At 53.2% G+C, this 22,992-nt stretch overlaps 6 protein-coding genes across 6 annotated transcripts; 4 read left to right on the top strand and 2 right to left on the bottom strand.

Annotated features, from left to right (window-relative positions):
• Positions 1-263: 263 nt before the first annotated feature.
• Positions 264-1,247, bottom strand: M431DRAFT_96910 (hypothetical protein; the record flags this gene model as incomplete). Its single annotated transcript, XM_024924882.1, has 2 exons — positions 264-931; positions 1,010-1,247. 2 exons carry the CDS (start codon positions 1,245-1,247, stop codon positions 264-266), a joined length of 906 nt encoding a protein of 301 aa, XP_024769605.1.
• Positions 1,248-5,545: 4,298 nt separating this feature from the next.
• M431DRAFT_96491 (glycoside hydrolase family 31 protein) lies at positions 5,546-8,509 on the top strand (the record flags this gene model as incomplete). Its single annotated transcript, XM_024924828.1, has 2 exons — positions 5,546-5,774; positions 5,973-8,509. 2 exons carry the CDS (start codon positions 5,546-5,548, stop codon positions 8,507-8,509), a joined length of 2,766 nt encoding a protein of 921 aa, XP_024769604.1.
• A 1,120-nt stretch (positions 8,510-9,629) lies between these two features.
• On the bottom strand, positions 9,630-12,491 carry M431DRAFT_499936 (hypothetical protein; the record flags this gene model as incomplete). Its single annotated transcript, XM_024917859.1, has 4 exons — positions 9,630-9,734; positions 9,777-11,727; positions 11,864-12,252; positions 12,396-12,491. The coding sequence occupies 4 exons, from the start codon at positions 12,489-12,491 to the stop codon at positions 9,630-9,632; spliced, it is 2,541 nt and encodes an 846-aa protein (XP_024769603.1).
• A 1,880-nt stretch (positions 12,492-14,371) lies between these two features.
• On the top strand, positions 14,372-15,132 carry M431DRAFT_269327 (hypothetical protein). The gene has a single exon (XM_024913940.1). It carries the CDS (start codon positions 14,625-14,627, stop codon positions 15,078-15,080), a length of 456 nt encoding a protein of 151 aa, XP_024769602.1. The 5' UTR covers positions 14,372-14,624; the 3' UTR covers positions 15,081-15,132.
• A 4,233-nt stretch (positions 15,133-19,365) lies between these two features.
• M431DRAFT_9756 (hypothetical protein) lies at positions 19,366-21,364 on the top strand (the record flags this gene model as incomplete). Its single annotated transcript, XM_024924946.1, has 3 exons — positions 19,366-19,435; positions 19,519-20,077; positions 20,143-21,364. The coding sequence occupies 3 exons, from the start codon at positions 19,366-19,368 to the stop codon at positions 21,362-21,364; spliced, it is 1,851 nt and encodes a 616-aa protein (XP_024769601.1).
• Positions 21,365-21,565: 201 nt separating this feature from the next.
• M431DRAFT_269309 (hypothetical protein) lies at positions 21,566-22,329 on the top strand. Its single transcript, XM_024913939.1, has 2 exons — positions 21,566-22,042; positions 22,165-22,329. The coding sequence occupies exons 1-2, from the start codon at positions 21,766-21,768 to the stop codon at positions 22,287-22,289; spliced, it is 402 nt and encodes a 133-aa protein (XP_024769600.1). The 5' UTR covers positions 21,566-21,765; the 3' UTR covers positions 22,290-22,329.
• Positions 22,330-22,992: the final 663 nt, after the last annotated feature.

Raw genomic sequence — 22,992 nt, 5'->3', positions numbered from 1 at the left:
ATTTCATTTGGTTTTAATAATAGTAATTGTCGGCTACCTAAACACTGATCGCGCCATTACATGCATCTACATTTCGTAACCCAGCCCAGCCATCACTTGTGGCATCGTGATGAGGATATCGCTAGGTGGCCTTTCGTTTCTCATCCCCCAACCCCCTTATCTCCAAGTTTCATTTTGGTACATGAGGAAAGCTCCATTCAACAATCCATGCTTCGTTCTTGGAAAAATGACTATCGTTCTTGTCCGTCTTGATTTGCCCTGGGTCATCTACCGGTTGACCCCGTACTAGACGCCGCGCTGAGCGGCCTTGGAGGCGGTATAGGCAAAATCTGTCCAGAAGACTCCTCTCTCTGCATAGCAATGCCGCCCATCATGCCCATAGACGACAAGTGGTGCTGCTCGTCGCTGTCTTCGCCCTGGCTATCCACCATATGCTGCTCCTGAGCCGCACGCAGCTCCAGCTCCCTCAGCCTCTCCTTCTCCGCCTCGTCAATAATGTCGTCATCCCCGCTCCAGTACGGATCGTCGTCCTCGAGCTCCGGCATAGCCATCCTCTTCCAAAAGCGCACCTCCTGCCTCAGCGCGGTATCATCGACGCGCTTCGCAAACCGCTCCTCGTCCTCGTCGTACTTGCGGCGGAACTTGCGCAGCGACTCGTTGGCGCGGGCGGCGTGCGTCTGCATCTCCCAGATCTGCTCGCGCAGGCGGCTGTTCTCGCGGCGGGCCTCGTCGAGCTGCGCGCGGTAGGAGCGGTGCCAGGCGGCGACGTCGGCGACGTGCTTGGACTTGTAGTCGTGGAACTGCTTGAGCATGAGGGAGAGGGCGTTTGCGTACTGGGTGAGGAGGGCGGCGTTTGCGTCGCGGCTGTGCTTGGCCCTGTCGAAGGATTCTGAGAGCTCGGAGATGATGCTGTCGAGGTTGGATTCCTGGGCTGCCAGGGGGGGACATGTGTTAGCAAAATCGCAACCAGCAAAAGATGGAGGGATATTTCAAAGACGCAAAGACGCACCGTTGATGTCGTCGGCGGCAGAGGAAATCACGTCGCCGTTGGCCAGCCCTTGGGCCTTTGCCTTGTTCCGCACTCTGCCCAGCCCGCTGACAATGTCCTCGGTGACCCTCCTGTTGTCGGCCAGCTGTCGACTCAGCTCCTCGACCATGCCGTAGATGTAGTTGAGCTCGGCCTGGTGGCCGGCCGGCGTGGGCGCGGGCATGACAGCGCCCATGTTGGCGCCGTTCATGCCGTTCATCTGCTGCTGCTGTTGTTGCTGATGGTAGAGGGCCTGCTGCTGGAGTTGCTGCTGTTGCTGTTGATGCTGTTGCTGGAGGTATTGCTGTTGGAGATAGTGCTGCTGGAGTTGTTGCTGGTGGAGAGTCTGCTGGAGTTGTTGCTGTTGTTGTTGCTGTTGCTGCTGTTGCTGCTGTTGATGCCGTGCCTGAGCCTGGGCTTGAGCCTGGGCTTGAGCTTGCGCCTGGATCTGAATCTGAATCTGGATCTGATTCTGCTGCTGCTGCTGTTGGGCCAGAGGATCCAGGTTGAGCGGAGCCGCAAAGCTCATGTCGCGCGTGGCTTGATCTTGGTGCAGGTTAGCGAAGATCTGAGGCTCTGGCGCTTCGGCTGCCATTGTTGGGGCCTTGAACGGGTTAATGTTGGCGGGCTAGGATCAATCCAATGCAAGTACCAGGACAGCGTATGGCGGGCGCTGCTATACTTTGGCCGTCGGTAGCATTGGTCCAGTCCAGCCCAATTAGTTGAGTACCTGAACCTATAGCAGGTAGAGGGCCAAGCCAGCGCTTCAAAGGGCGGGACGGTGATTGGAATGCCCGATGCTGATGCTGATGCCAATGGGAGGTTTAGATTGCCAATTCCACAACTTTTGCCCTCTCTCTTTTGCTCTTCTTTTGACGACAGCGACGCAAGGGGGCCGCCAGGTGGCTCACAAGTGATACAGATCCAGGTACGGCCGTTTCTGCGGTGTCTCTGGGCGGATCGCATGTACTCCATGGCGGGGACTCTGGACTCTGGCTAACGCGTTGCAATTCGTCGCCTCACAGCGTATCATTTCGATCCATTGTCTCTCTCTCCGTAGTGCATGCGGTCAACTTTATGCATCGCGCATTGTATTATGAAATTGACCCATCCATTTTGTCTTTCCGCAGACAATCAAGCATGCGCTTTGAATCAATTGAAGAGGAGAGAGTCACGTGCAATCCTCACCTTGGAGCAATATGATGGCTCTATACGGAAATCAACAAAGCTTGAGATGGGGGTTTCGTTTTCCCATCAATGCTGTATTGGATGGTGATAATGTCCTGTACTAGGTTCATCCATTGTCTTTCTTGCTTTCTTTTTTATTTTTTTATTATCTGTGGTTTCTCTTCAATATCATCTTGATACACTTCAAACCGCCGTAGCACGGTACCTCTAAACTTCAATAGCAAGCCTGCAATTCAGCCATCGTCCTCATTGTGATTAAGCTTATTTACACAGCCACGCGCTATGCATCTTTTTACTTCATCGTGCATATCAACTATTAAATACCTATTCACGAGCTGGCTTTTCCTTTCCTTCTCCCTTTCCTTCTTTTTTTGCAACTCCAAGATCAGCATGCCCATCAGAAACAAGGTGAAGACGACCAGAATTTCTTGTTCTCTAGGTTAGGTGGATATTGTGGCTCAAACACACATGTCCGGTCCAACAGTCGAAAGCTACATCACATTTCATTTCTCTGGCACCAACCCCAATGTCTGAATAGCAGCCGAGGTTCTTCTGTAGCATTGCTGGCGGTACGAGTGAAGAATTGGATACCCGATGATATGCATCTTGGCATCTCATCACTTTTGCCCCCTCCGGAGACCAACATGCAGAGCGAAAACGGAGAACCCACATAGATGCGATTAGTATCATGTAGTTAGTAGGCTGCAGCGTTACATCGCAGCACAGCGGCTTCAGCACATCTATTGTACATATGTGACCGAGGCAGAGCCGAAGAAAAGTGATTTTCTCAAAAAGTTCATGCGCAATCTTGACCTATACAAGAAGGTAGGCAACTGTATAGACGGATCCGCAGCTGCTGAAGGTTCGGAAACGGCAAAGTTGTTAGACTAATGCTGTTGTTCACATGGTCCTACCACTTACACCTGCAGCACTATATGGGAGTAAGGTAGGCTATAGTCTCGTGGCGAGCATGTGGTTGGAGAGTGTAGCACACATGCGGCTGCGGATGTAAAACGATGAACGGATAAATTCCACTTCATTACCAATCCCGGTGGAACTGCAGGAGATCTCTCATTTAATGTTTAACCGGGATCCCATGAGCCATGGATCGTGACACTAACCAAGCCCGCCGGTTGGCAGAACGAACAAACCTCCACACCCTCTTGGCACTTCGGAACTTCGCGGTGAATACTAGACAAGACTACCTATATGTGAAGCTACGGTGGGATTTCCAAGTTGAAATCTCGTTACGATTGAGCGGGGAAAGCGGAGAGAGTCCGACGATGCTTGTGAAGGCGAAAAAGAGAAGTATTTACAACGGAGATGAGTGTGTCACATGCGCAAAGCTGCTATGGGGGGCACACTTACAGACTCCGGTCCATGATGGATATCCTGAGCTTCAAGCTTTTCAATGCCACCCCAAGATGCTACCCTTTGCACGTTTAGGTCTCGGGACCGGTGCCGTAGCTGGACGCAAGGGGTCTCGCATGATTGATAGATCGATGGTAGTGCTGCGACGCTGGCAACGTCGGATGATCTGAGTGTAGATGTACTTACCTGATGTTGCTTGGATGTGGGGGAGAATCGAGATGTTGATGGAACTCACATGTAATAATGAGTAACTGACAATCATCTCAAGGGCATGTATCGATCCTCGATACTTTGCTTCCAATATTCCGTCACCTCCTCACTCAAGTTGAACTCCGGGCTCCAGTCCACGGCCGTGTCGTGAACATGAATCCACCACAACCTCAAAGGTCCCTTGCGCCAGTCGATGCGAGCATCCGAGTGCCTCATTTCCACCTCCAGCTCCCTTTCATCAATTATAGTTTGCTTTGCAATTCGGCCCGTTGCGGCGGCCTGGATGGAGCGCCCAAAGCAACAGTAGCGGCACCTTTTTACTTTCGTTCCCCTGAATATCCCATTGCCCCCTCCCCTGTGGCGAACATCAAACCTGTCTCTCGCGCGCGTGCAATAATCCATATAACAATGCGGTCGGTGATACTAGGAGACACCGGACCTATTCCCGACGGCAAAACGCCATTGTCCCAGCGCGCTCGCTTAGTGGTCGTAAGTGGCCCTGGGGTTTTAGGGCCGGCAAAAAAAAAAAAAAAAAAGACCCCCCGGGCCGCTTGGTGCCTTGTACTGCCCTTCTCGGCGAGTTTGGTGCGGGGAAGTTGGGGAGCTGCGCAGGTACAGGCCACCGGGAGCCCACTAACGCCCACTGCGAGCCCGCTGAGAGCCCCTGTAACCCTGTAGCGTCTGGGGAGAAGGAGGGGGCACGGCCCACCCGCATTGTGAGCTGGGTTGTGCACCTCGAGAATTTGACGCCGTGCCTTGTGACCTTTGTTGAACCTTGTGCTCCGAGGTTGCATCGAGGGTCTATTCGAATGCTCGAGACAATTAGATGAATGAGAATTGGAAATTGCAAGATGGACATGTAATTATTCTTGCTGTACTGTAGGCTCTCCAGCATGCTACACTCTGAGCTGGGCAGCTTTGTTGTTTGTTGCTTTTATCGAATGCCAATGTTTACATGTAGTAATTCGTAGATGCCTGAGGACTCCCTGCTGACTGGCATTGGCATGGGTTCAACTCTGCCCTTGAATGGGATCGGCACTTCACCCACGTTCAACTCAACCAACAATTGTCCTTTGATTGCCCTGTCTCACTCTCTCCTTCTTGGCGCCTTGCTTGTCCCGCAACAGCCTCGTCAATCTCTCTCGCCCGACCTTGGCGCCCGTTCTTTTCTCCTCACGGCCACAAACGCCGTTTCCCGCTAGAGACAAGCTTCAATATCCCCGGCAACGGCCAATTGCATCGAGTCCATCCACCAACCCGACTGCCGTATTACCTACTTGATTACCTCAGGTACGCAAGGCCTCAAGATGAGCAAATCCAATCCAGCAGCCCAGCTAGTAGCCCAGCTTCGGGGCCCCATTTGCCGGGGTCCCGTGTCTTGTGTCTTGTTATACTCAACTCGTATGCATGATATGATGCATGGCCCCACGCACCTCCTCGTCTCGTCTCCTCCTCCCGTCCCACTGCCTGGAATTGGAACTTGGATCTGCCATGTCAATGTCGCACGCTCGCTGGAGATGTGACGAGGGTGACAGCTGACGAGCTAAGCGTGCAAGGCAGGAGCAACGGCATTCAGTGTCTTGGACGATTCCGACCCGGACGAGCACAGCATATTAAAATTTGTATACAAAGATGGGCTCTCCCAAGATGGCCGCTGCCAGGGACGGCGCTGCACGATCCCCGGCCAGAGCAGCATCTTTACCCTCTCCCGCCATCCTCATCATCGTGACCATCGTCTTCGCAGCGACAATGGTTTACTGGAAGGCCCTCTTGTACGCAGGGCTTGCCTCTGCTGCGGCCCTCTTCCACAGAGACGACGCGGTTGCAGGCTCCGTGGATTCATGCCCGGGCTACAAGGCCTCCAATGTTCGCGTCTCGCCCACCGGCGTCACGGCCGACCTGACGCTGGCCGGTGCAGCTTGCAATGTGTACGGCACTGATCTGAAGAATCTCATTCTCCAAGTCACGTACCAGACTGGTAAGTAAACATGTACATACAGACGCATGCACTGCTCTACTCTTCTCCCTGCCAGCTTTGACGGCATACATACTCGGCTGAGTGGGCTGTTTATTCTTCTTGAGCAAAACACTCTCCCTCACACACACACACACACACAACATGACTTCAACCACAAAACATCATCAATTGAGCTTGTCAAGCTAACATGTTACTCAGAGGACCGCCTTCACGTCCTCATCCAGGACAAGGACAACCAGGTCTACCAAGTCCCCGAATCTGTCTTCCCTCGTCCCGGCGGCTCTGTCTTGTCCCTGGCTAGCAACCTCAAATTCAGCTACACGGCGAACCCTTTTTCATTCAAAGTCACCCGCGCTAGAACTGGTGAGGTCCTCTTTGACTCCTCGGCTGCCTCTCTCGTCTTCGAGTCTCAGTACCTCCGCCTCCGGACAAGCCTGCCCGCGAACCCCAACTTGTACGGCTTGGGTGAGCATTCTGACCCTCTCCGCCTCAAGACGTCCAACTACATCCGCACGATGTGGAACCAGGACAGCTATGGCATTCCCAGCAATGCCAATCTCTACGGAACGCACCCCTTCTACCTGGAGCACCGTGCCACGGGTTCTCATGGTGTCTTTTTCCTCAACTCCAACGGCATGGACATCATGATCAACCAGGACGCTTCCGGCAACCAGTATCTTGAATACAACACCATTGGTGGCGTGTTCGACTTTTACTTTGTTGCTGGGCCTACCCCCGTAGCAGCAGTGCAGCAGTACGGTGAATTTGCTGGCTTCCCAACTATGCAGCCATACTGGGGCCTCGGCTTCCACCAGTGCAGATATGGATACCAAGATGCCTACAATGTTGCCGAAGTTGTTCAAAATTACAGCTTGGCCGGCATTCCCCTCGAGACCATGTGGACGGACATTGATTACATGGACCGCCGCCGCGTCTTCACCGTCGACCCAGACCGTTTCCCCATGCCCATGATGCGTGAGCTCGTTGACCACCTGCACGCAAACGACCAGCACTACGTTGTCATGGTCGACCCAGCCGTCGCCTATCAAGACTACCCGCCTGCCAACCAGGGCCTCCAAGACGACGTGTTCCTGCTGAGGGCTAACGGCTCCGTCTGGATCGGTGTTGTCTGGCCCGGTGTCACCGTCTTCCCCGATTGGTTCTCCGCCAACGCTCAGTCGTACTGGAACGGCCAGTTCCAGACCTTTTTCAACGCCGAGACCGGCCTGGACATTGACGCTCTGTGGATCGACATGAACGAGCCCAGCAACTTCCCGTGCAACTTCCCCTGTGCCGACCCGTATGCCGCCGCCGTAGGTTATCCCCCGGCCCCACCGCCGGTCCGCGCGCCTCCTCGTCCGCTGCCCGGCTGGCCTTGCGATTTCCAGCCTGGCGGTTGTTCCAACAAGCGCGATAGCCAAGTCCAGCCTCTCCAAATCAACACCGGCAGCGGCAGTCTGCCCGTCGTCAACGCGGCTGCGAGCAATGGAAACAGTGCAAGCAACCAAGGCAAGGGTAATCAGAAGGGTCTTCCCGGCCGTGATCTGCTGTACCCCAAGTACGCCATCCACAACAAGGCCGCCTTCCAGGACTCGTGGAACTCTGACAAGGGTGGCATCTCCAACCACACCGTCAACACAGACCTGATCCACCAGAACGGCCTGGCCATGTACGACACCCACAACCTCTACGGCACCATGATGTCGACGGCCTCGCACGACGCCATGCTGTCTCGTCGACCGGGTCTCCGCCCCTTGGTCATCACGCGCAGCACCTTTGCCGGCGCGGGCTCCAAGGTCGGTCACTGGCTGGGAGACAACATGTCGCAGTGGAGCTACTACACCGTGTCCATCCGCACCATGCTGGCCTTTACTTCCTTCTTCCAGTTTGGCTTCGTGGGCTCGGACGTCTGCGGCTTCGGCGGCAACACCAACGAGGAGCTCTGCGCGCGCTGGGCTTCTCTGGGCGCCTTCAACACCTTTTACCGCAACCACAACGACTTTGGCAACATTGGCCAGGAGTTCTACCGCTGGCCCTCGGTCGCCAGCAGCGCGAAGAAGGCCATTGACATTCGCTACCGTCTGCTTGACTACATCTACACTGCCCTGTACCGCCAGCACACTGACGGCACGCCGGCCGTGAGCCCCATGTTCTTCCACTACCCGAACGACGCGGCCACCTTCGCCCTCGAGCTGCAGTACTTCTTCGGCCCCGGCATCATCGTCGCCCCCGTCACGCAACAAGGTTCTACCAGCGTCAGCGTCTACCTCCCAGACGACATCTTCTACGACTGGTACACCCACGCGCGCATCGACGGCGGCGCCACCAACCACCTCATCAGCAATGTCGACATCACGTCCATCCCGCTCTTCATCCGCGGCGGTACCATCCTGCCCCTGCGCGTCAAGTCCACCAACACCACTACCGAGCTCCGCAAGCAGAACTTTGAGCTTCAGATCGCTCTCGACGCTTCAGGATCCGCGACGGGCGAGCTGTACCTTGACGATGGCGTCTCCATCAACCAGAAGGCCACTACGCACGTCACCTTTACCTACAAGAACGGCCTCTTCATCTTGGGCGGCCAGTTCAGCCTCCGGGTGCCATTTGTCATTTCCAAGGTCACCATCATCGGCGGTAAGACCGCCTCTGCCAAGTCTAGCTCTGGAAGCGCAAACAGCCAGACTTTCAACGTCAACCTGCCGTTTAGCGGTCCTGCCTCTGTCAGAATCGGTTAGAGGAGTTGTTCCTGCGGTCCGTTTTAGGATGTCTTTTCGCTCGCTTAGCATCACCTGTGGATATGGTGTTTTGTCCCCCCTTTTACGCCCGTCGGGCTTCATGTATATAAAGTATCTTCAGAGCAGTAGAGTTTAGTGTATGAAGAATTACGACTTTTGGATGAACTCTTTTATTTTATTTCACTGCATCTTCCCAAGCCAGCAGCATCTCGCTCATTGTGTTTTCGAATTGTTCTTCATTCATCCACTGTAGGTACTTAGGTAGGTGGTGTTGTGGTCTGCGTGGAAGTAGTATCATGCCGTATACCTTGATGAGGACATCACCATCCTCATCATGTTCAAAAAGAAAAGGAAAGAAACCCCATCACACAGCAAAAAAAGAAAGTTTAAAGACTCGCTGATCCGAGCGAGCTGGAGCACTCTTACTCTACCATTCTAATCGATAGATGAAGCTTGGAAACCACACACATCTTCTCTCCCTTTTCCTCCCCCTTTCAGTCACTTCCGATTTTTTTTGTCATTGAATTCAGTTTTTGTATGCTTTGTATCTTCCCCTCCCCCCGCCGTTCCCGCTCGGATAAGGCATGCCCCCGACAGTCGTGTAAGAAAACGCTCCTTGGCCTGCTTTCGAAGAGCACTATTCAACAGTAGCATGAGAGAAACACAGACTCCGTTTTATCACCGTTTGATGCTTTCCCTACGGGTTTCAAACCATACCAACGCCTCCCATGAGAATAGCAGAATAAAAAAAAAATATAGAAAAAAGGAAAAAAAAAAATAGTACGAGGGCCAGACAGAAACCAGACGTGGAAATAAAAGAGAAAAGAAAAAGAAACGCCCATGGGCAGTAGTAACCTTTGAACCTTCAGAGTACACTATAATATGATAGCAAAGATGAATGCAAGCGGGAAGGACTGACGGGATGGAAGAGAAAAGGGGAGAAGAAAACAAACTTGACAATGAGCTATGCAAACAAGGCTTCCGTATCGTGGCTTTCGTGAGTCATTCTCGGTTTTGTAGACGCAAAGGAAAGATGTCGTGTATACATGCACAGGGAGAAATTTGATGAAGAGTGTCGGGAATGGCGTCGGCTATTTCAGGCTGGTGGAGAAAGATATGTTCATCCTTCTGCCATTTCCATGTCATCCGTCGACTTGACTTCCACGGCTTGGGTCTCATCCGCCGAAGACGCATTTTCCGCCAGAGAGACATTGGACTCCTTGTGCTCCAGAGATGGTTGCGACGAACCAGCAACGCCGTTATTCACGCTGCCGTTGCTGCCACCGGCGAGGACGCCGTTTGTGGCGCACAAGCGATACTCGCCATCGCTCTTCAGCTCGATGATGCCCTCGTCAAGAGCCCATTCCGCCAGCAACTTGTCAATGCCCAGCCGCTGGCCCTCGCCCTTCTCCATGTGCCGCCCAACGTGCTCCGTCCACTCATCCCAAGACGTTGGTCCCTCGAAAAGGGCGTTACACTCTTTCCGGGGACAAGCTGACTTCTGTGGGGGATGTCGCCTGGTAACTAGGCAGGACTGCTGCATGTCTTTGACGTGCGCATCCCATTCGGCCTGCAGCTTGCTGTCGCCCTTGGCAATGGTTCTTTTGATCTGGAACGGGGCGTGCATTCGGCGGAGATGCTGCGTGAAGAGATCCTTTCGGTTGAACTCATTGCCCTTGCCTTCTGCCGAGCTCTGCGGGCAAGCCGAACAGCAATAGTACGTCAAGCAGAGGTGCTGCGAGGCAATGTGGCGCTTCCATTCATTTTTGGATCCAAAGGTACTGGCGCAGCCGGCAAAGGAAAAGGCGCAGGGAAACGGTCGGGTATGGGCTGCCGCAATGTGTTTCCGAAGAGACGAGGAATCTTTAAAAGGCGCATGAGTACAGTGATCACATCTAGTTTCCTGCTTGGGGAGGGACCGTCGAGGTGCCTTCATACGCAATGGGGTCGAGTCTAGTGCCATGGCATCGCCGACTCCAGAATCATTGACGTCGCGTGGAATGTTTGGCTCAATGTGCCTCGATTCAGGGATGCCATCTGGAAGCGTCGTTCGGTGTCGCACGGGGGGAGGCGCAGTGGCAGCAGCAGGAGGAGCTGGAATGGGGGCAGCCGGAGGGCCATCATCACTTCTGGGTCGAACATGACTGAGAGCCTTGAGCTGCTCTGCGGCTTCTTGCATCTCTGCGGAATCTTCAACCTCGTCCTTTGGCTTGATTGGAGCGATAGCTCGAGGGGGGGCTGGAGTGTAGGCGGCCCCGGATGGACTACTTTGCGACCTGTACTCGAGGCCATCTCGAGCTGCCGCGTGTAGATAGGGGTCGGGATCCCGCCGAGCTCGCGAAGGCGTTCCCGCCGCCAGCTCCCTGGCTTCCAGCAGAATACGGCCGTCCTCTACTTCTTTGGCAGAGGGACGGATACCGGCAGGCCCAACCAGCTTTTCATACAGATGAATCATGTTGTGAGAGCTAATGTAGCCCAAGAAGCAGCAGACCTTATCGTGCTGGACGACATTCCATATGGAGTGGGGCATGGAGATGAGAAGCATTGTAGGCGGCCCAAGGAACATGCCCTCGACAGCGATGGTAGCGCCCAGGGTCGGCTTGTTCTGTAGCCACTGGTGAAAGTAGGACATGTCCGGACTTGCATCCCCGACAAATGTTGTGCAAACCAATATCCGGGGCTCTTCAAACCTGATGTCAGCTACGGAATCCGGGTCGATGAGATGGTCTTCACGAGCGCGACTACTCTGCCCATCTGGCGCATCTACGCCATTCAGGGGAGGCAGGGGCGTCCTGCCGACCATGGACGCCAGTACCAAGTTTTGCCCTTTGCCGGGAGTCAGGGTGAAGAATATGGGCATGATGGGCGAGGCGGAAGCTGTTGCGCCACTTGCGGGAGTTGGGCTCTTTGCACGTTGCTGCTGCTTCAGGGCACGAGTCTCGTCGTAAAGCCGCTGGACATTGAAAGGCTGCTGTCCCGCGCTCAGCTTGCGAAGCGCTTCTACCAGGAAAGAGCTAAAGGAGCGTTGTCCAGGTTCTTGTCGGGCCTTGTGCTCTCGAGAGCAGGCCGCAATGGCCTGCTTCATACCGTGGCTGCCCGCAGCTGCGGGTTCGGGGTCGGCACATGTATCCAGAAGCAGGAGAATGTCGGACTGGGCATCTTCGAACAAGCACCGTACACCATCCCATTTAAGTTTGGCAGCATCCTCGCGCGCATTGCTAGATGGACAAGTGATTAGAGATGATGATGACGATGGCGACACGCATGATGTGGTGATGTGGTGATGTAATGATGTAGAGGCAGAGAGGTATGTAGAGAGGCAGGGGATGGCGAGCGCCCAAGGATGAAACTCACCAGGCCCAATACAGCTGGCCATCGGGGCCGGCATATCCGTGGCCAGCGTAGTATATAATGAGGAGGTGGTTGGGCCTTGCGTTTTCGAGAAAGGACGCCATTTGGACGCCGAGCTTGATGCTTGGGTTTGGGACGGTGGGGATCTGCCAGCGCTGCGTGGTGAAGCCGTACTGCTTCTGCATGACCTGTTCTACCGCGGCAACGTCCTCGTCCACTGTCCGATCCTCTTCCCAGCTCAGCAGCAAGACGGAGACGTCGCTGTGAGGCGGGCGCTCCGTCTGGCGCTGTATCAGCATGGCCGCATCCTGCAGATGACGCGCAAAGGCCTCGAAGTCTTGTCGTTCGGCAACCGGAGCATCGTGTACGGGGTAAGGCTGTTGTTGTGGCGGCTGGGAATGGGCGACAAACTGTTAGCAACGAATGCGAGAGCGCATGTAGTGAGGGCGAAGAAGACGATGGAAAGAGGAGGCGGATGGAAAAGAGACGGTAGCAGCAAGTAGTCGAGATGTTGGGGGAGAGACGCAAGGCTAACCGTTTCGTGGGAATACTGCGCAGCAGGCTGAGGGTTGGGAGCCACAGAGGTGTTGACCTTGGGAGCCAGCTTCCGCTTTTTACTGGACGGTTCCATCGACGGGCTCGGCGACGAGAAGAGAAGACAAGAGGAAAAAGCGACGTGAGACGTTGAGAGACAGAACGAGACGAGGTGAGATGGGTGTTGTGACAGCTGCAGTTTTTTTGGCGGACGACTGAGGCTGGGCGAGGCCAGGCGGAGCAGTCGGCAGCTTTTCGAACGCCCGCTGAATTGATGCAGCGAAGACGAGGCGTGCACAGCGTTGAAGGTGGCGAGAGAGAAGCAGCACGCGGCAATTGGGGGGGATTCGAGGCTGGGAGTGAGGACGAGGAAGCAGGAGCAAAACGACGGCCGGCTGGGAGAAGCAGAAGCAGAGTATGAGGTGAGACAGCAAAGGAGCGAGAAGAGGGTAAGGCTGGGTGTTTTGGTTTTGGGGGGAGGGGAGTTTGTGGTTCAAGGCTCTGGCCTGGCGGGCGAGGCTGTAAATCGTCAGTGCAGCCAGTTGACCTTGGGCGGGCCCTGGCTGTAACTGGTACTGGTACTTGGTAGTCGGGTGGTACTGGGTACTCTGTAGGCGCTGCGAGATGCGCTACCGAGGGCGGTACCGGGTCCAGTCCACTGGCCACTGGCCGACGGCTTCCGGCGCTGGGGGCGCTCAGGGAAGGGCAAGCCGCTATATTTTAGTTGGCGGGCCGCCTGGCTGTGCAGGCCCCAGCAGCGCTGCCATTGGCCCGTAGGCGAGGTTTGACGGAGACTGCTGAGAGAGCCTTTCGGGCTGGTCCACAGAGAAGCTGGAGCTCTTTTTCATTCCCCATTGGATTTAATTGCTTCTGATTTGATGCTATTGATTGCTTTGATCTGCTGTGGCGAGCAATTGGCTCTGGGCTTGTGCGAGTCCAGCCAGGGCAGGCCTGACAGTTGAGCTATTGATTGATCATGATTGTGCCTATCGAAGGCCATGCATTGCCAGTGCCAGTGGCGGCCTCAGGTACAGGTACATGTACATGTACATGTAGCATTGATGACATCCGACATGACATGACATCCATTGACTGGACGGCACTGGATTGGATGTCACAGGCACGGACTGAGTGCCGCACAAATAGCCGGGAGGTACTCGCATGTACCAGCGCGCAGTTCGGCACATGCAACCAGTACTGCGACTGGACGGGAGAGAGGAGAGGAGAGGAGAGAAGAGAGGGGGCCGTTTTATTTGGATGAAACGACACCTTGAGGGCAAGGGGTGGTGCAAGAGGCTCGCAAGCTGTGACGGTTATTTTTTATTTTTAATCTGTCCAGGGTGCTTGAGGCTGCTCTAATACTGGGCATTTCTTTTGACTTTTTTCTTTGCGGCTCGGGCAAATACAGGTGAGGATATGGTGCATGCATGCGTGCATCTGGTGCAACACACACAAACAAACACGAGGTGCTTTGCTTTGTGCAAGTCTACTATACAGCTGAGGTATCTTGGTGTAGTACATGTAAGTGATGTATCATGATCGTTGCAAGATGCTTCGGTTCTGCCGCAGAAGTGAGCAGATAGGGCTCAAACTAGATCCGTACCTGTACCTAGCAGTCAATAGTACCCATATCCCGTCGATATATTGAATCAATGGTCAATGACGGCGCTCCACAGAGCTCTCACTACCGTACGGGCTGATAGTTCAATTCGTAAAGACTCTCAGGTGATGAATACATGTAGTCTTGATCCTTGACTCCCTGTAGGATGAACAACGTTCGAGACACTTGATGCAATGCAATCGGTTCAATGTATTCCTGCCCAACCACTGGTTGCCCTGTACAGGACAGTACCGTATCGTACTAAACTTGAAGGGTGCCCTTCACGGCAATACGCACATAACTTGGCACCCCCGACACCGAAGGATGCCCGGCCCCAGCAGTCATATCAATGACACACGTACCCAGAAGATGCAAGTCGGGATTGATGTACTATTCAACTGTAATCACTGAAAGTGAGGAATCCCATTATAGCCCTGTGCACTAAACTCACCAGACATCGAAAGCCACCTTGACCTTGTCCATCCCAATCTCGTCTCGCGCAAGGGACCAGCAAACATGTCAAGTCCGCTACCTGACATGTCATGTTGACTTGCACTGATTCCTTTGTACATGGTGACTGGTCCGACTTCGCATATACATGTACTTGGATGTACATAGGTACATACACACATGCACAAATCCAACGTGCCTTGTTTCCAAACTTCTGAAATTCTTCAGCAGCGAGGCCCGGCTCCCAGGACCGCAGCCCCGGGCACACCCACGCCACGCCACCCGGGCCAAGGACCTCGAATCTCGTCCTCCCTCGTAATCCATCCGTGCAGCACGAATAGGTACTCGTACATACTCGTACATGTTTCTATAGACGCAGCTGACTCGACTCGGCTTAGACCAACTGCAGCGGATTGTCTCCGTGTGTGGGCTGACGCGTTGCCTGAGAGGCTGCTTGATTCGCTGCCCTCAGTGCTGCTTCTCGTCTTGTCTTTGTCTAGCCTCGGCCATCAGCCCAGGGCGAATCACCTCACAGCCTCGCCCGAAAAAAACCAAAAAGTTGCAAAGAGACCCAGATGGAACCAGGCCAAGTCTGATTGGATTGGGCACCTCGCCCTCGCCTGGGGGACTACATAGCTAGCGGCCTGCCGAAACTCGCTGCCAATTTACCGTTTCGACGTCGCGTCCTTGCTCTAGGCTGTGCCGGGCATAGCTCGCATGGGGTAACAATGTGGCGGCATCAGCGTGTCTCGTCTTGGAAGCCGTGAGGCCGTGGGTGGGCGAGGCAAGGCTCACCGTCTGGTGATTTGCTCTCGATGAATTGATGGATTGATTCCTGAGCTGAGTCGTTTTCTTGGGGGGGCTCCATCATCAACACACGCCTTCGTCCCGTGCCTGGAGCCAGTGGCGACTTTATTGGAGTCCCAAATTCAGCACGACCAGGTACTTGGGAAAAGCTGCAGAAGCTCGGTGCTGCTACTGCTAGTGCCGTCAATTCAACTGTACTCGTAGCGTCCATCCGAGTACATGTATGTACGCGAGTGTAGGCCTGGTCTGTGAGCACTTGCGGGTACTCGTTTCTGCAGGTGAGTAAATTTATCCTCCCAGCCAGGATCAAATATATTTTTGTCCTTTTGGGATGCTACAGTGCTCGTAATATCATCATCACTCAGCACCTATTGCACGAGTCCTCTGCACGTCATTGGATCGTCCCTGGCAAATGGGGAGGCTGCCATGCCGCCTGAAACCACGCACGAGTCTACGTCCATCACAGACACACTGCCGCCTATCATTTCGCCGTGCTGCTCACACACTTGGCGGCTAATGTGCTTGCTTCAGCTTGCAGCTTATCAACATGACGATATACATCCTGTACAGTACTCGTACATGCTGTGCCTATCTCACGTCTTGTCGGCAAAGAGCTACTAGTGACAACTGTTTGCGCTCAAATCCACAAATAACCTGCGGGACGGGACATGCCCTGGCCCGACGCAATGATGCGGACGAAACCCGCGGCACAGTTCAGCTTGTCCAGGCAAGCCTGGGTTTCATTTGATTGCCTCTGACGCGCCACAGAGTCGGATTGCGCCTGACCCGTGCGGATTTTAATACATGTCAATAGCCCTTGCGGCTGTTATTATCGCCGCAGCTGGCATTGAAACGCCATTTTCGAGGCATTCATGGCACATGAAGTGGGGGAGGGAAGGGGGATGCTCTCGTCACTCAATACATGTGAGTACGATGGCACACATATCACCACGCATACCGTACAGCAGCCTCGTAGCTACCATCTACACGTATGTAATGGTGTTGTGCACCCAATCTCTTAGCCTTGCTCCCATTGATAGGTGCACCTCACACATTTCCCTTATTTTTCGTACACACACCAATCAATGCTAGTATATGAAATCCTTTGGCGTCGTCGACTCATGATGAATACTTTATTACATATATTGCAGCCCACCAGCATGCTACGAAAGGGCTGAATTGCCCGGTAGGGCAGAGATTAATAAAAGATTAATAAAAGTGTCAGCTAAGCTGGCCTCTCAGCCAATGCAATGCATGCCGACATGCAGCTCCATCCTCCAGCACCTTGAAAGCTCCAAGTGGCGTCGCTACTAAAGACTCCGGCGGCATTCACAGACTCAATTGCAGAAGCTCGTTTCCTTCTGCTTTCTTGTTCGCAAGATATTGAATTCCTCTCATCAAGGCGTTTTGGGATTTTATTGTACCTACGGAGTACTAACTCTGGGATCGTATACGAGACGTGATAGGTTGTACAGCGAGGCTGAGTCGGCGGCAGAAGACTGGGATTCAGGTCTCCTAAAGCAAGCGTGGCAATGCACGCTGCCGAATCAGGAGCCGTAGGACGCTTTTCAAATTCGTAGTGGTTAAAGATCATCTCGCGACTCTCCCATTCAGGTATACATACAGTATGTTTACCGTGACGAAGTGGGAGCTGTGCAGAGTTCATAGGTGCTAATCCGTCAAAGAACTTGCCACCGTGCCTGCGAATGCTAGCAGCTACGCGTAATTGACTTTGACTTGATCGTCAGCCACAGGCTTTTAACGTTGCAGCCACATTCTATTTTTGTCTCGCGCGTCTTCAATTGTTCTGCCGTGAAACCAAGCAAACAAAGGTCCATAGCTGTCAACATGATTGAAGTTATCAGCTCTTAACAACCTTATCAACAATAACAATGCTTGATGCAGGTACACGTCCGGATTACACATTCGAGGGATTCCATACGTGGCATGCATTATATACAAGACAGCCGTCTGCGCCTCGAGCCGCCAGCGCTAGAGAAGCGAAGTCATCCACGCTCACCCTTGCTCTCACCTCTCACCGATTCTTCGCCTCTTGAACTCAGCTTTCTGAAGTGAAATGAAATGAACGTCCTCCTAAGAGGCCTCATGCTCTTTATGTCGACAGTGGCGATGGAACTTGTGGTAGCATGAATACGAAATCCTGACGTAAAGACGCTACGTGCATGTGTCTTTGCCTTAGTACTAGGCCTAGTATTGACTGACCTACACGTATCATATTAACTTTGGGCCGTGCTGGTGATGCCGTCTTAGTCAGTCGCCGCGTCAATGCCGTGATGGAATAAACATGCAATGCGATGCAGCACGTCCTAGAAGGGGCAATGAGATTCTCATCCCGAGTACGGGTGCTCGTAGCCGTGAAGCCTTGCGGAATACGGGGCGCAGTCGGTCTGAGAGATTGTGTAATCTTTTCCATCCTCCTGACAAAGGGCTTTCTCAGCTTACCACCTGTGCCAATGGGAGATGTAGATAGTACGTTGACCTCAATATCGGAGTCTTACATCGGCTGAGAGCTCTTACTGTTCTCCCATCCTTCAGTGTAGGGCTAGCCGTGGCGTTGATCTGATGGCATCTACACTCTGTTGATGGTAACCTTGCAACCCTTGAACCTGAAATAAGAGACGAGCAGACTGTTCCAATTTGGTATCATGATGTGCAGCCATCACGTGGCCTGGATTCCATCCTCATCCACTCATCCAGTCCAGTGTCTCACATTGTCTGCCCCGCCAGGCACCCTTCAATGGGATCCCAACCTGCACAGCCCCCAAAGGCTCGCAAAACTTCCATCCCCCACGAAACAAAGCACCCACACAGACATGGGGGGGTTCGTTAGCGTTTGACTCTACGCCGTAGAGGTGTGACGAACAGAAACAGAAGGAAGATCAATATGGATTTTTGGAGAAGGACAGGAACAAGGGTTTTCCAGGTCGAAATGGACATCGAGAAGCTGTATCTGTAATAATGCCAGATACTATGGCTTCCAGAGATGAGAGAGAGAGAGAGAGAATGAAATCACGTGTATAGAATACTGTCATATCGTATCGTGTTGAAGCCGTCACACCCGGCCTCCTCGTGACGGCAACAAGTGAGACTTGGCATCCGGCCTCGATTCTCGCAGCTTCTTGGCTCTCTCAGCCATTTTCCGGGCTGGCCTTCTCTCCGCTTCTCTTCGGAATCGCTTCCCTTCGGAACTTATTAAAATCTCCTTTCCCTCAAAAAACAAGGAAACGAAAAGAAAAGAAAGAAAGAAGAAGAAAAGACCGCATCTATTGCCGTTTATCCATCTTCCGACCAACGGCAGCTTCGGTACTTGAAGCTTCGCGTGTCCCGGGAAGCCCGTTCCTGACCAGCGCACCGGATCGTCCTTTGAGCGCGCATGCAAAGCAAAACAGCCGTTCGTTCGTGCTTCGGGCGTTCTATAACTGTAGCTCCATCAATGCATGGATGTCTGTAGCGCTATTCTGTAGCGGCCCACAGGCGTGACAGTTCCCGCCAACGGCCCTGTGACGTTGCTTAGCGGTTCTTCGGCTGCGCCTCTCGCCCCTCGCCTCACCCCTCCGCTTTCCATCCATGCTTATTAGCAGCCCTAGACTTGCTATGTCCGGGCGATTGCGTCACGGCACCGTTTGGGTAGAAGTGTGCAGGTAATAAGAGAAATGATTCATTCATCATGACTGCCCGAGGGTTCCATGCTTGTTCTCTCACCTTACCTTAGCTTCTTCTTTGTCTTATCTTTCCGACTCTGTTCTTCTATTGTTCACCTGATCATCACCGACCGCGCGACATATTGCAACAGAAGCCTGTGGAATCTGGACATTGCAAACAAACCCAGCGCATCCGAATTTGCGACTACGACTTGCGACTTTGACTGCGAATCAGCACCAAAAGAATTTAGGCGGTACTGGATATTGATTGGTCGCATCCCAAGAAACGTGGTTCCTCTTTGATAAGACGCTCAAAGCGCAAAATCTCGACCCGAACAAAGCAGCATCGCTTTCTCTCTCACACATCGCGACAAGACATTCTCCGATCCGAATCTTTGCATCTCAGAGCCCGACACACATCCACACCGGTCGGCGACTGTTTCGCATCGAGAATGATGGACTCGTACGGAGTCCGGAGGTCGGACACCACCAAAGGGCCGCCTCTGCGCATTCTGTCTCTCGGTATGGTTCTCTCCTTCTCCCTCTCCCCCATCGTTCATTTTGCTATGTCGTCGAATAACTTTGCTAATGCTTAACTCGCACAGACGGAGGAGGCGTTCGTGGTTACTCCATGCTCATCATCATCCAGGAACTCATGCACCGCGCATTTGTCGACATCGAAGGCCGCGCGCCTCGCAGACATGAAATCCCGAAGCCCTGCGATCATTTCGACCTAATCGTCGGTACCGGCACGGGCGGGTTGATTGCCATCATGCTGGGCAGGCTGCGTCTGGACTTGGAGACTTGCAAGGAGCTGTACGTTCGCATGACCAAGATGGTGTTCGAAACCGACAAGACGATTGCCGGCATCCCATACCGATCTACGCTGTTCAAGGCCAGCAGGCTGGAAGACGCCATCAAGCAGGGAGTTTGGGAGCACACCGTGTACCACAAGGAGGGAAACGACACCGAGACAGAAGTCGTCAACCCGCTTGATTCCCGCCGCTCGTCGGGATCCCCAAAGCGACATTCCAGCAACGCCAGCACCGTCAGCTTCAGTGCACGCCATACTTCCGGCCATGTCTCCACGCGGCCAGCCATTAATATGAAATACGGAAATGGTAATGCAAGATTATACGATGCAAGAGAGAATAGGACTAAGACGTAAGAACCCGAATTTCCCGCCATTTGTTTTTTGTATACATGGCTAACTTGGTGAAATGATATAGTGCCGTGACTGCAATGTACAAAGGATCCGGACGAGGAACACCCCCCGTACTGCTACGGTCCTACGATTCTCGCAAAGAGCCACCGCCGGAATTCGACTGCAAGATCTGGCAGGCTGGACGAGCAACTTGCTCCATCGGCCTTGCTTTCAAGCCCGTCCAGATTGGTCAGTCAGTCTTCCACGACGACGGAGCCGGCACCTTCAACCCCTCCCCCGAGGCTCTGGACGAGGCTGTCATCAACGAGTGGCCAGGACGAGAAGTCGGAGTGTTTGTCAGCGTCGGCACCGGAAAACGCCCTCGTGGAAGCGATGGAAACCAGCAAGTGTGGTATGAGGGCTTCCTGGGCGAGTTTGCTGAGGCGCGGAGAAAGATGATTTCCAAAATCGAAGGCTGCGAGAAGATCCACGAGTACATGCTCCACGAGCACCTGGCCAAGCGCGGAGTCAATGTCGAAAACTACTACCGCCTCAATGTCGAGGTGGGAGTCGGCGAGTTCGGAATGAACGAATGGAACCGGTTGAGCGATATCAGCACTGGCACTCGGCGATACATGCAACGCCCAGACGAGCAGCAGATGATCCACGGCATCTCGACCAGGCTGGCCAAGATTCACAGGGCAAAGATACGGTGGGAACAACGAAGCAATCCTATTGTGCCCGAGTTGGTCAAGTCGACATCGGAGAACAACTTTGAGCAGCCATTTGCTGTAGAGCTGCCCGGCGACTCCCCGGTTGGCTTCCTCTCCCACAGCCCACAAAGCCCCCCGAGTCGTTCGTCCTTTGAATCAGGGGCAGACAGCCTACACCTGCAGGCAAATACTCTGAATTCCCCCAGAGTTTCTGGCGATCATATCCGGCCAGGCACCGGACATTCGCGTTACGGCAGAACCGTCAGTCCCGCATCTGAAAAGGAGACTGTGGACATGTCGCCGGCACCGAGCCAGTACAGGGTCGCCTATTCCGATGATCCGATTGCCATTACGAGCCCCGACGAAGAGTCCAAGTATCAGCTGCCCGTGGTGCCTCCCAAACAGTACTCTCGGATTGAGCCGCTGTCAATACCCTCCAAAACAGCGCCGCCTCTGCCACCAAAGACTCCGTTGTCCGAATACGGCCATCGACCGCGAGATTCGGAGACGTCGATTCCACCTTATCCCGTTGATGACGACGAAGGCCCGCCTCCGGTCAACATGGCACGGAAGCCGGACTATCTACAGTATTAGTGGGTGAGGAGTAGGGGAAGAAACTACGGGTGCTATGGATGACGACTTGTGATACGACGATGCCATGATTTTTTCTTCTTCTTTTTTTTCTTCATTGTCCATAATTTTTTTTTTTTTTTTTACTTTTCTGGGAGGAAGGAAGCGGAGCAAGGGTTGGATCTTTGTTTGTTCTTACGACTAACATGTTGCTTTGATCGATACCACGGACGGCGGCGGCGGCGGCTCCGGCTCAAAAACAGTTACTCCTTTTGGGAATATGAGATGTGACTGTGGAGGGAGGGAGGTAGAGAGGCGGGATATAAAAACGGGTGGCCAGTGAGGATCTGGCATAGTGCACCACGGTGGCTTGCTGCGATCCACGGGAGCTGCAAGGGAAAGGCAGGCGAAACATTTTGTGATGGATGGGAAAAATGATGTGTTGCTTGGATCCAGATCGACGAGTCAGCAGTAGTCAGACGGCAATTGTTCTGTTCCGTATTGGACGCCACTTATTAGATGCATGTACTCTAAATTTAGATGGGGGGCACCTTTTTTCGATTTTTGCCCTCGCATATTCATTATTCATGGACATATATTTTATCATTTTTTTCCCTTCTGATTTTCCTAAACGTGATGAGATGATCATGTCTTTGTTGGTGCTTGAATATGTGAAGAGTATTCCAAGATACTACAGTGTTGGTATGTGATATCTCCTGGAATGAGTACGTTTTGTGTTTGATTCTGCATAGAACACAACATGCATGGTACTTGGCGTGGTTTACAAGATGGATGGATGGACGTCTGATGGAGGACGAGTTTAGCTAGCGCCTTACCCAAGAAGTCGATGAATCCTTCTCAAGGGCTTATGAAAGGGTTGCCTGCTCGGAGGCCATTAACGCGACCAAAAGGGTCCAGCTCACCAGGATTGTTAACAATGTCGATCTAGCGTGTAGCTTATCGAGGTTTCGAGGCTATGCTTGCTTGGCTTCTTACATGCATGGAATCTGAGAGTTATCAAGATGTTTCTATGTACGGCCTTGGATGCTAACCGAGGCGGTCTCCACGGCATTCCATCTACGCAAATTCGATAGACCGGTTGGGCGGACAAAAGTTCCAGAACTGTGCAAAAAGTGCTGTTGGTTGAGGGAGGGGAACGATAGGATGGGCGGCGCTGTGTGGGCTGTCGTTGGTCGAAGGGTCCGAGCAGAGGAAAAAAAAAAAGGGAGGCTAATGAAGAATAAGCGCCAACACACAGTTTCGGTAGACGATTCCATCTCGAACCAAGAGGCGAGACAATAATCGAGAGTTTTCGGTCGAATAGGATGGACGGGTTTGCCGAGATGCGCGGGGAGGGGCGGGAAAGGGTATCCCCACATGGGCACGGGATAGTTCGTAGGAGATGGTTGTTTGAATGGATGGATCGTCTGTGGATGAATTGAGGTTCGAGATTGATGGGGTTGTTTTGGCGTTGCAGAGTGGGATGGTGGCGTTGGAATCGATGGATCCGTTGATGCTGATGTGATGCGATGGGATGCGCAGAAGAATGCGTGGAAGATTATAGTCTAGTTAGTACATGCGGGATTGAGCGTCAGCAGCCATCAATGGAAGATGCACTGTAATACTGTTAATGAAGACGAATAGAAATGGAT

This window comes from Trichoderma harzianum (genome assembly GCF_003025095.1).
Source record: "Trichoderma harzianum CBS 226.95 unplaced genomic scaffold M431scaffold_16, whole genome shotgun sequence".
Taxonomy (NCBI): Eukaryota; Fungi; Ascomycota; class Sordariomycetes; order Hypocreales; family Hypocreaceae; genus Trichoderma; species Trichoderma harzianum.
Note: the sequence above shows the minus strand (reverse complement) of the source record. Positions and strands in the feature narration are given on the sequence as shown.